The 13207-nt window shown below is 37.0% G+C and overlaps 1 protein-coding gene across 1 annotated transcript in view; it reads right to left on the bottom strand.

The window, feature by feature from the left end:
* Positions 1-747: 747 nt before the first annotated feature.
* The window catches only part of IQCM (IQ motif containing M), a 110699-nt gene continuing 98239 nt past the window's right edge, over positions 748-13207 (bottom strand). The window contains exon 13 of the mRNA XM_072335807.1: positions 748-854. Within this exon, the coding sequence (XP_072191908.1) occupies positions 748-854 (107 nt within the window). The remainder of the gene's footprint in view (positions 855-13207) is intronic.

Genomic DNA, 13207 nt, shown 5'->3' with positions numbered 1-13207 from the left:
AAACACTTCTCCTGGAGCAGCACATCTATTTTAGAGGTCTCCATTGCTTCTCACCTCTAGGCGGGCTGCATGCTGAACAAACTGCTGGTGTGTCTGTGAGGCAATGGAGAAAAAAAAACTTGTGAAAATAATGAGTTTCTTGCATCAATTGTTGGCTGTGCTTACAGGGAAAAAGAAACAAGCACTACCTTTCCTCCTTGATTCTTGTCTCCACATTACACAACAGATTTATGACAGTGTCAAGAACAAAAGTCCTACTGCATCCACTGAGAAAAATCAGACATGAAATTGGATTTTTAGGCCCCAGATTCTGAAATACTTCCTGACTTCTTAGCAAACAAGCTGCCTCTCCTGTTACTGAAAGATGGATAGTATGAAGCCCCATCCCTTATAAATTTGAAAGACAAATAGCCTATTAAAAATGCAACAATACATTTTTCTGTGAAGATTACCAGTTGGTACAATTTTACATTTTTCTTTCCAGTTGTCAAAGTCATGATGCTTTAATCTTTGAATTTGCTGTGTACGCTGCACACTAATTCACCCTATCAAGTGCAAACTGGTAAAAAATTATGCAACATGCTTGATTTTCACATTTATTATGTTTTAGTTGAGGACATCTTCAAATTGAAGGAGTTTTGTGTCCTGCTTATTCTCAGATGCAATATTCTTTCCCTATGAGAGAATGTGTCAACTCTGGAGCTTGATCTCTTAAAGACTTTGCCATCTTTTCATGCAGAAGTACCATCAATTCTGATCAGAGAGTTGTGTTTCTTTCTGCTCTCTTATTGAAGAAGTCACTAATGCAGCTGACACTTGAAAATCAGGCTTCTTTGACTTTCGATGAGAAAATACTGCAATTAAAAACAAAGAACAACAAAAAGCCCTTAGAAGTTTGATAACCAAGGCCAATATTTCAACTTCAAAACAACAAATACCAACACCAATAAAAACTTAGGATAATTTTTCATCTTGTTTCAGGGAGATCAAACTCACATTCTAAATAAACAAATCATTAACTAGATTGACTTGACTTCTCCCTATTCATAGATCCAGGCCGTATTCGTAAGACAAACTCAGTGTTCAAGTGTGTCCAAGAAAGACATGATTTTACTATATTTCTTTCCTGCTTTCATTTTTCACTTACTGGAACTCCTCTTTTCCATGTGATTAAAGGGAAATAACTGTTGTTTTAGATTACTCTCAGTTCTTTATAGGATCTTATTCAACTGACAAACATGCTATCATGTCCTTAATTTGGCCTTGCTGTAATTCACAATTTTTTAAACTACTTTCAAGAATTGCTAACACATTTTCTCGGTAAAATGTTGCATTTTTTGAACAATAAGACATTGTTTCAGATATTTAAAACACTAACCTCACAAAAAGGTAAAGAACATTGTTCAAAATCTTATGAAGCAAAATACTGGAAAGGACGATAATTACCACATGGTCCTGTAACTCCAGGAATCTTTCTCTTTTATATTTTTCTGCCCTGAAATGGGCCATATTTTGCTGTGAAGAAGAGGACTGTGAGAGCTAGTTTAAGACATCATAGCATCATTCGAAGAGACCTCAGTGACTATCCAGATCTAACTCCCCTGCCACATCAGGGATGTCAAACACTAAATCAGGCACCAGATCCGGTTGCTTAGTGCACCATCCAACCTATGCTCCTCCTAACCAGGTCAAGAAAGAAAAACATCACCAGCACACAGTAAAATTAGATTTCCTGGCACCCATCAAAAAAGAAAAATGGGACCAAAAATGCACCAGACAATGACCTACAGAAGGACCTTAACAGTTCACACAGAAATTCCTATGTACTGACACACTGATTCCACAAAGCAAGACACTCTATGGTCATTTTAATGTACTCTGGAGATACTCTTCTAAAATACAAGAACTTTAGGGAGCACTAGGGTATCAGGTATGATTGCATTAGCCAAAACAGGACATGCCAAGAATAGCAAAACATGTGTTTTTACAACTAAAAGGAAAGTGCATCATAAGGAGAGGGCAAATACAGCTATCTGTACTGCATTTGTATAACATCTCCTTACCAACTTGGCTTGTTGCAGAGAAATGCTTCACACAGTAAATACTCATTTGAAAATAGGACCAGCACCCTGAGAGCTGTGTTTTTGGTATGTGTTTTGGCTTGCTCTAAAGTAAAATGAAATAGCATATATTAGCTTTAAAATGGCACATATTTGGCACTGTTTCGATGAATAGGAGTTTACCATGTGGCTATTACTTTCTACATAAAATAGACTATTCAAAAGAAATAAAAAGAGCAGGATGCTTTCTAATATGTTCCAAAAGTAGAGAAAACAAACACAAACACACAGACAAACAAACAAACAAACAAAGGACTTTGTTCTGCAAATAGTTTCACATGTGAGAAAATGGCACTTTGCTGCCTCCATGTCCATTCTTATTTTTGTAGGGAGTAAGACTGATTCACAGAATCACAGAATCATAGGGGTTGGAAGGGACCTACAGAGATCACTGAGTCCAACCCCCACTTCTGACAAGACTAGGATTAATGCCATCTCAGTAACAGATAGGCAAATGACTTCCACAGAGATAAAACAACTTATTTTCTTTTAAAACTACATATTATTAATACCTCAGATGGTTGCAAAGATGCATACAGACAAGCATAGACACATACCCCACTTTTGTGCATTATCTAGCACCACGCTATTGTAAAACGTTATGTCAACAAGACAGTCCCACAAATCACACTTTTGCTGACAATGCTCTTGCAGGGTGTGATTACCAAGAGGAGGACATTGTGAAATAGGCTAGGGACTAGGTGGGAAAGGAAGATTCGTTTTAAAAAGGATTCTTTCCTGCATTGCTCCAGTCAAAACAGCCAACACTGTTTTGGCCAACGTGTTACTTGTGCTTTGCCTCCACCCCCAGCGCGTTCCTTATGAACCCTGTTAAAAGGTTATTTGTACCTTCAGCATTCAGATTGCACAATGCAACTCCTCAACTGGAAAATGCAATTGGAATTGCTGGAGAATAATTACAAAGAGTATAGAAAGCAACAATTGCCAAGAACATATTACAATTTCAAAGTCTAACCAAGCCTCTCCTCCATCAGTAGTGAAAACAAGGAGACAGGAGGAGAATAACAACAGAAGGGATAAAAAGGAGAAGCAGCTGGAAGAAATAAGCAGAAAGCTCCAGAATGGAAACTCTCTTGGCAGGATCTGTGGAAAATAGACCATATCCATAGAGTAATTATATAAAATCCATTACCAAATAAAGATTTATATAATACACATATTTAAGCTATAGCTTTTCTGCTCCAGTAAAGAAAAAAATGGATATTTGATTGTTCAGAGAACAGTCCAAATAGGAAGAGTCAATCTAAATTCATTTTAAAATTTTCTTCTTCTGCATGTGATACATTTGGTCTCTTGATCTTTTGCATATGAAGGAGACTGTCTCATCTAAACTCTCCTTGTTGGATAAAGTACATGTGGTTGCTTAAAGCCTCAGAACTGAGATAACAACACAAATGAGAATGAGTAGTGGAAGTACACAAAACAAATTTGGGAATATCCCATAAAATAAACAATCCAAAACCAGAGCGCTAAATTTGTTTACAACAAAACCTGACCATAGAAAGTATTCTCATAATTACTCCTCAAGACACTTGAAGATACCTATAAAGCAGAGAAGTAAAAATCTGCCATAAGCCAGATCTCCATAGTTATCTGGTGCTATCAAAAAATTAACTTGCTGTATAAGTAAATTGTAAAGCAGAAGAAGCCACTTTACAGCATCTTAATGACATGTTGTGATGAGGTACTGGCTCCTGTGGGTCAGCCTAAAACAGATCACTTAGCTGAAGAGCTTTTGATTTGCTCATCTCTGCAACTGTTCATGGCTTTTCATAAACATTTCAAACACACTTTGCAAATGTGTTAGTGAACTTACCTTGATTGTTTGAGTTAGCTCTTTTCATCTTGAAAGATAGAATAGTATGCAACAATTTTGCAACCATTAGTTATCTACTAATTTCTAAAAACTGCAGGAAAAAAGAATGCATATCTCTAAATATCAAAAGTACAGCAGCAAATATACATGTTACACCCATTAGCATCAGAGGCATGGCAGCCTAATTCCCACTAAATAAATATGCCTTGAACTGACTAAAGACAGAATTGCATGACTTTGTCACAAAGCTGGCAACAACCCTAAGAACTGCGAGATTTAGTCACAGAGGTAAGATGGAAAACTACAAATGATGCTGAAGAAAGAGCATTCTTAGGTAGTTATCACAAATACAGACAATCAGATTTTGCAAAGCCAGCCACTAAAACCTGCTAAAATCGAAGGTAAAATCAAGCATGACCTTGTGCACTGAAAAGTAAAGGGAAAAGGGCTAGTTTCCACCCTTCTATGAAAGTGAGGCTATAGGCTGAAATCTTGAGTGACTTCTCTCCTACGGGCCCTAGGTACCTAGTTCTAGTTTGAATGAACTATACCTAAGTTACTTTTCAGTTTTAGCGATGCAAAAGTCACCTTGTCTGTCCAGATGGATGCTACAGCATCAGTTTACTGTTGCTAGTTATTAGAAGTTATAGCAATTAAAAAAGACTGTTAAGATATGACATTTTATTTTTCAACCACTTGTGCCTCTCTAAGGACTTAAGACTATAACTATTTTGATTACAAAAAGAATAATTTTTGTTTTCTTCTTTTTTTACATCTTTCTATTTTCATTTTAGCTTTTTCCAGAAGTAATAGAGCTGTAAAAACAGTTTTATGCAGGCTGAAGTTAGCAGCAATCTTGTAAAGTAGATTTCTGTTGAGGAAAATTCATTAAAAGCAAAGACAACAGCTTGACTTTCAGATCACACACAGAGTTACAGGGCTGGCATGTAAAGAAAAGAGTCATATTGTTATTGGATATGGAATCCTCTAGGAGATAAGAAATATGGAAACCTGTAATGAAATTTTTGGTCAGTCTCCTGAGTGTAACTATTAATCAAATATTCTACTGCTTCAGACCCTGGTTTGCAACTTACAGTTACGCAGAGACAGATTTCCCAACTCAAATAAAAAGCAGGATGTACAGAGGGACCTCAACAACGTGAAAAAGCAAAGAACTCCAGCAGAGAGAGAGGTGAGCATTAGAAAACCTGGGACATTTTTTTCTACGTTTGGTGGCTATATTTGTGGTTTTATAGGGAGGGCTGGGAGGAGTGGGCTGTCTCTCGCTCACCAGGAATGCCATTCCTCTACAAAAGGTCAGAGAAAGGGATGCTGGCCCACAGTTAAGCTTCAGGGCAGCACCAATGACAAAATATTCAGGATTGTGACTGTCTCCAACAAAATAGGTTTATCTATCTAAGCACGTCTTTTTAAATTGGAAAATCCAATATAACAGCATTTGGAGAAAGGAAACTGGAGGTAACTGAGTCTCTGAAAGCTCCCAAGGGACAAACACACTCATTTTAAAGGAAATCTGTACTTAATACTATAAGCCCATTTCAAATTTACGAAGTGTGGCTTATACAGTGTATAATCACTGCTACGTGCAGTTTTTATATATGCACACGGCATAATGTGTAATGTAATGTCACAAGATCCTCTTAAAACACATGCAGTTGCATAGCAGCTCTCTTACTGTCTAATTCCCTGAATAGGCCCAGTGGCTCCTTTACAACGAGATTGCGTTATGATACAACATCATGGAACTACTAGTGTCTCAAATCATGTGTTATTATTTCAAATCTAGAAGGACATAAGCTTGGAGAATGTCATTTCTAAAGGAGTAGAAGTGACAAAAGAAACAAACAGTAAAAGACACAGATGTTTTTGAAACATAGCCAAGGTACAAACTTTTCTCTACATATAAAATAAGAAACTGCTTCATCATGTCTCCATTAGAGCTTCTCTGTCTCAGCTACCATATATTCATGCTGGTAAGGGATTGTGTTCTGTGCATTATGAATGGTTAAATATTTCTCAAAAGCTAATCCTCTTTGAAATTTATTAAGTAGTTAAACTAAAATTCTATTAACCTTAATGGGATTTACACAAGGGAATTCACACATAACATGGATGCAACAGCAATGCTTAAAACTGTTGCCAGGAAAAGAAGACAAGCTTAGTGCAGCTAAAGCCATCACATTTTCTATTTATGTAGTCCTTCACAAGGGTAATCCTCTGCATATTAAGGAGAGAAGAAAATGCAACAGACTGGTTAGTATTTAAGCTTCTCAGATGCCAAGAGAGAAAGCTTCACTTGCCAATAAAGGGTGGTCTTATTCCTGTGGGACTAATAAACACTGGTAGAAGGATGGGCAGGCATGATCTTTGGTTTTCTTATGAGTCCTGAAAGTGCTATTGCTCACATTTTCTACTGTATAATGCTGTATACGTATATGTATAATTACACATATACATTACTATTGGAATACATTCCCTGTAATATTATTATTATATATTATTATATGTAATTTAATGAATACAAATACATATTCTTCTTGTACAAGCTATTCCTCAAAAACAAGCTGAAGTAAAACTCCTCAGATTTTTCTTCAGAGATCATCCATCTCTATTGTTTCCAGCATAAAATTAGTTGTTCTGTTGCCTCTAAATCATCTAGTTAACATGTCAGAGACAGCTGACCTCATTTGGGAATGCTGAGTGAGCTCTGTGTATGTGTTTCTGAACTCAATAGTCCTTTTCTGAGAAGAAATTTATCCAATGTAAATCTCCAAAACATAAAACTGCTGAAGAGCTGAGATTTCAAGAGGAGGCAGCTAGGAGGTCCTGAGTTTCAAAGGGGACCACTTCAAGGTAGGAACATCAGAGTGTGGGATGCACAGAAAAGCACAGAGACCCTGACATTTGGGGCCCTGCCCTGTGCCAAGGAGGAGAGGCATTTGGAACAGATTCTACCACAGCTTCTCCCAGCTCGGAGAAGTGACAGAAGAATCTGGAGAGCATTTTGGCTCCCACAGTTACAACTGCAGAACTCTATCAGCTTTCAGGCTTCATGGAATCAAGCACAGCACCTGTAGCAAGCAGTTATATCTGCTGAGGATGGCGACCATTTAAAAGAAACCTCCACCTTTGTGGTGGCTTCATGGGTTCCAGCTGGCATCTTAGACACATTTGGGGGACCCAGGTCATGGAAAGGAATTACTCCTAATGTGGATATCCTGATACAAAAACAGCAGCCCGAAACAAAGGAACTGAAATTGTGCTGCAATACAAAGTAGCTCGTATTTTAAGAAAAAGCCATACCATAATGAGCTTGGATGTACTGACAACTTACAGCCTAAAATCATGAAAAAGAATGACTTTCTTATTTATTCTACCTTTCTTTTATTATGATTTAAATATTCAAAAATTAAAATCTTTCTCATGCTGTTAGCATTTTGCCCTTCTCTGACAATGCAATCCTGATACATTCACACTAGCATAAAGCCTTTCTAATTTGGATTTAAAGCTAAGAGCCTTGTTTGTTATTCCACTCATGTCATTCTGCCCAGAACTGTTTTGAAGAAAGCCATTTTAAAGCCAGTAAAGATGACTTCCTCTCCGAGAAGCATAATTTGCTGTGGCAACATTCTTCATTAGGTAAGATAAACTACGCAAAAATCTGAAAATGAAATTAGACACTGCAGAGATGAATTTAAGGGTAACTAACTTCTGAACATAGAGATAATTCAATTTTGGTCTTACAGTAAGCTTTCTCATGCATAGACTCAAAGCCAAGCTACATACTCTGAATCTAAGCCTGGATCCTTTCTTGCTAGGTGGGTAGAGTGCTCATTTGCAAGGGCATTTTGGTGCATTCTCCTTTCCATCACATAATTGTAACAACAGAAGTGGGACAGAAAGTGATTCATCTTTACATATGTGTGTCTGGAGTCTGGAAATGCTGATTAATTTTGGTCACAGCAACTGATCTCACCAGCAAAAGAACAGTAAGAAAATCCTGAGCTCATCTTGATAACGCGTCTGAGATTAGACTGAATAGATACCCAAACCTTCATTTGATTAATCCAGCATGAAATAGAGCAGGTATTTTTAATAAGCCCACCAAACGTAACAGAGCCTTTCCTCAATATTTAAAACTACAGCATCAGGCTCATAGCAGCTTGCCAGTGGGGACCTGGTGCCTGTCAGCACAGGAGCATGCCAACACGAACTGTAACAGAGATAGGATTGGGCACAAACCCACTAATGGTCTTGGTGCTGTCTCTCAGTGTAGACCATGGCAGCCTCTCAGCAGAGCACAATGCACTTGCTGATGTGTTAAACTGCATGGGCAGGGCAAATGCCTGTGCAGTGAATAAGTTTTCCATTTGTAGATGCTCTGATAATTTCCCAATATTCTAAATTCTTTACCATCCCCTATCAGATTTGATAAGAACACAGCCACTGCTCCAGCACCTCCTTGCTAATTTGTCATGCTACACCATGCTCCAGGACTAAGCTTCCCATCTTGTCCAGATAAGACATCAATCTGTATCAACACATGCCCAGTCAAAATTCTGTGCCATGAAAACCCTTCTTACAGGAAATGGAGGTGGGAACAAGTTTGTTCACGTAGGAATCCAGAAGTCCAAAAATATGGACAAGCACAAACTGTAGGCTGTCTGCCTAAGAACAGTTTATTTTCTGCTTTATTTTCTAATTCCTCAGTCATCTTCATATATATGTATATTTATATGTATTCATATTTTAATATGTATCTGTGCATGCAACATCTGCATATGCATACACACATATACATATATATATAAGCATATATATAATCTTTTCATGTTGTACCTACATTATCCTTAAATACACAATTAAATAATTATAAGCTTCACTTATTACCTAAAATATTAGTTATAAGTTTTGATAGATTTAATTACATCTCTTTTTAAATAAATTCATGAAAGTATTTTTATATATCATTGCTATTAATCTTAGCTGAATATTCAGCCTTAATTGAATTAATATTTAACAGACTTCTGCAATCTGTCCAAGTATTTTTTGCTGCAGAACAGTTTCTTTCTACTGCAGCAGCTGAAGCAGGCATTTCTTGAAGTTTGAGAAACTAACAAAATTACACAACAGAATATTAGATCACATCCTTATAAATCATACCTGAAAAATACGAACATACCCACATATCTGGGAAGATCTTAATGCTGATATCTCTATCCTGCAAATAATCCTTATTCAATATTCAGTCAATCTTCAGTAACTCAACAAAGCATATAATGTTCTCTAAAATCACAGAATCACAGAATCACCAAGGTTGGAAAAGACCCACAGGGTCACCCATCCACCAGTCCAACCATCCACCCATCACCAATAGCTCTCACTAAACCACGTCCCTCGACATTTCAACATTTTCCATCAGAATGAGTCAGGTGATGAAACAAAAGTGCTGAAATAAAGACACTTAGACAAGAATTTTAGAGATAATTCATACCATAATGCATTTTTTTTCTATTTTGCCAACACCTATTTTTCAATAATTCAATTCAATACATATTTATATCTAGAAGCAAAAAAATTCTCATTAGATAAAAGCCAGTATATTGCAGGCAACATAAACACCTTTTGTCCTGTAATGACATTATTTTACAAATGTGTAAAAAAAAACAGCACTACAGTTTTCTGTCAAAATGGGTTCCATCTGAACCCACACACTGCTTTATGTCCAGTTTGCTTAAGCAGTCTCTGACCTATTCCTGTTCCACCAAGTGTATGTCCCCACAATGGTGCCTTGTAGGCACTCCCTTGCTTACAGGCAAATTTGGGGTTCCCCTCATTCACACCACACTAAATGCCTGCAGAAGAGTGAAGCAGCACAGCTATGACTCTTAGCTGTTGCAGCCCTCTCTCTGCTTAAGCCCTGAGTCAACAGTCCCAACACTTCTAGTTCCAAAGACTTTGCCTCATCTAGGCCTCATCCAAAAGAGATGTCTTGCTGCCATATTTCAGAGCTCTATGCTATTCACAGTAATCACTGAATCTTTGAAATAAAACCTCCTAATGCCCATCTGTGGCAAGCATTTGCTGTTTACATAGCCATTAGCCAATCTTTCCAGAAGATTTCTTTCTAGTATGCCATTTTTTTACTTAGGTTACAAGTGCAAAAAACAGAGGCCTGCAGTAATATGTTTTAATAGGCAAAAACTCAAACATGAAGTCACAGACACAGTTTTTTTTCAGATGTGCTTTCACTATAGTCATAGGGCAACAGAAAAAGCAATCTTTTTCTGCTTTCGCAGTTAGACTTAGTTTAAATTTTTTTCTTCTCAGGCTGATTTCTACATTGAAAGATTTAATCAAGAATTACATAGTTAACACAGCTTTGCAGATCTTTGGTCGACTGATTCACACTTCCTTTAGTCATATGACAAATGAGTGGAATAAAGGATTGGACAGTGTCCCTGTCCAATCCCTCCATGCACTGCATGCAGTGTTCATACCAGCTTTAGCAAAACTGCTATTTAAGAACAGTTTGAAAAAAAAACAACAAAAAGAAAGAGGTCAGAGCCTATCGCAACCAAATGTATCAAAGAAATATGCAAATCTTTCCTTGTTCCATATTCTTCTCAGCCTCCCACTACAATTATTAAATTACAGGGTATTAACGGAAACTAAATAAAGCACTCTGAAAAGATTAATTCTGAAGATGCAAAATTCAAATGCCAGATAGAGAGCATGCAATTAGGTTCTTAAATAATTCTTACCACATTTCATGCTAATATTAGTTCTTCCAAAAAAACAATAGAAAACTGCAATATTCCCAGAGACATTCCATTGAGACAGCACAGTTAGGCACAGAGAATGAATCTTGAATTTTCATCTTCTGATGTTATGTACAAATAACATTTATCTCCAGCTACAATAGTAAAAATCATTTTGCTCTCTAGACAGAATTAATATTTATATGATGATACTGAGAAAAAAAAAAAAAAAAGTGGTTTTGTTTTCTGAACCAATGCAATAGCAAAGTTATTCTGCTCAGATTTTTCAGAGCTCAAATTAGTGCAAACTTTTACTTAATTGGGTTCATCAGGTAAGTATGCAGCAATGAGCATTAGTCTCTCCTCATTGCTTTTTAAAATCTTTTAGTCTATCCAGGTACCATAGCCTTACAGATCTTAATGGTCTTAATGAAGAAAAACAGCACTGTTATTCAATTTGAGTCAAGAAGATCTCCATTGAGAATGACAATGTCTCCATTCACAATGCTGTTGTTAGAGGTTGTACCATCCTTTTTATTTTAAACCTTGTTATCCTTATCCAGGAGTTTTTAACTTGCCAGTAATTTTTCTTCCTTGAATCTGAGGCACGTAAAGTTGATTGGCTGGATGGTCAGTCAGTCAGTCATTCTGTCTGTTATCTACATGTATAATCTACACTCCTGGCAACACACACTGCTGACTGGCATAATAATCCATTCAATGAGATACGCCAGAGTATCACTTTATACAGCTCAAAATGACTGCTTTTTTTAAAAAGTGGAGCTTGCCAAATAATTTATCTAGACAAATTCACTTTGTGTTCCTAGTGACAAAGTAACCTCATTGAATATTTGCAGGACTAAATATTTAAATATTGGCTGCTGATTGCTTGTGGCTTTTTGCATGTACTACATCTCCAGGACATAAATCTCACACAGAATAGGTAGATATAATGACACTGTCACAGTCTAAGAGGAATTTTGTTATTATTATTTTTAATTAATTTTTAATTGAAGATAAGTGAACAAGGGGCTAAATCTTCATGTTGAGATTGCTATGCTTGATCAAGGAAGTTAATTTTAAACTGGTCTCCTTGCTTTTGTTGAGTGAAAGCCATAGCATTCAGAACTCAAGTAATACCTCACACAGATCATCTTCCTTTAGAGGAAGCTCTTGCAGGCAGCCACAGGAAAGAAACTTTACTGTAGCAGGCCTGCGCACCCTCTCTGTAGTCATAAACATGCTATTCACCTCTTTTCATTTTAGAATTGCCCTGGTCTCAAAGACAGGGGATCCTCTGTGATTGCAGATGCCTGATTTCGTCCCTCAAAAGACATCAGCACATCTACAACACAGCTCAGCTTTCCACACTCCCACAGGATTTAGTTCAGCTAACCCAAACAGCCCATCTGCCATTCATGTGATTGGAACGCAAAGATTTTTTACTTTCTCAAATCTGATCTCTCTATTGTTGCTCCTACATACTAACGGTGCTAAAACAGCTGCCTTGGATTTAAATCTCTTCCATGCGCTCTAATAGTAAATATAAAAGTGATTTTCTACTTTCTAAGTGATGTGATCCAAACCAGGAGTTGAACATAACCTGAAGTCAGCATGACAAAAAATATTTGCTGTATGGTACAGAGTTTGCAATAACATACACAAAGAACTGTCTCAATCAGCAATAAAATTTGGGTGTTATCTGAGCATCCTTAGCCATGGAAGTTTCAGAGGAGACATCATTATATTGAGAGTAAAATTATTGCTTTTTAAAAGCTGGACCAACTGCTTGGAAAAACTGGAAGGTGAGAGGAACAGATGGTTCACTCTCAGATCAGATCAGGGAAGACTGAAGGGAGATAGCAGGACTGAGAGCAAGCAAAAAATTAATATCTGAACACTCCTTCCCTTTTCTTCTTTTCCTTCCCCTCCTCTTCTCTCCAAGGATCTAAGTGATGAAAGTTTGAAATAACTTATTTCACTGTAAAAGAAACTGATAGAGCATCATGAGCTGGAGAAAAAGCTCTTAGCCCTTGAAAAACTGCATTCATGGAGCCATGCGTGAGTGAGTGAGTGAAAATCAATCTCTGGAAGGAAACAATTACACATCAATTAAAGCTCGATCCCTGCTCTGGACCTAACATCAAAGGTCAAATTATATACAGATTTATGTATTCTCCATTTAAGATGCACATGTCATTGAGATTTAAATAATCTCTACCCTGAGAAGCATTCTAAATACCAGATAGCAAATACATCAGCTGCTTCATAACATAATGTTTCAGTACACAAAGCTGTGTGAAAACATCTATGAACACAGATGATTTAATTTTCTAATCGTAAACTTTTTAATGCCTTTTCTTAGTCTAAAAGGTGACCATTTTAAGAGCATTTGATCACCATTTGAGAACTGAGAGTTTCCTGTGTACTAGCTGGCAGTATAGTCAGAATGTACTTTGAGCTCTCTA

This window comes from Excalfactoria chinensis, chromosome 4 (genome assembly GCF_039878825.1).
Source record: "Excalfactoria chinensis isolate bCotChi1 chromosome 4, bCotChi1.hap2, whole genome shotgun sequence".
Taxonomy (NCBI): domain Eukaryota; kingdom Metazoa; phylum Chordata; class Aves; order Galliformes; family Phasianidae; genus Excalfactoria; species Excalfactoria chinensis.
The sequence above is the reverse complement of the archived record's forward strand: the minus strand, read 5'-3'. Positions and strand labels throughout refer to the sequence as shown.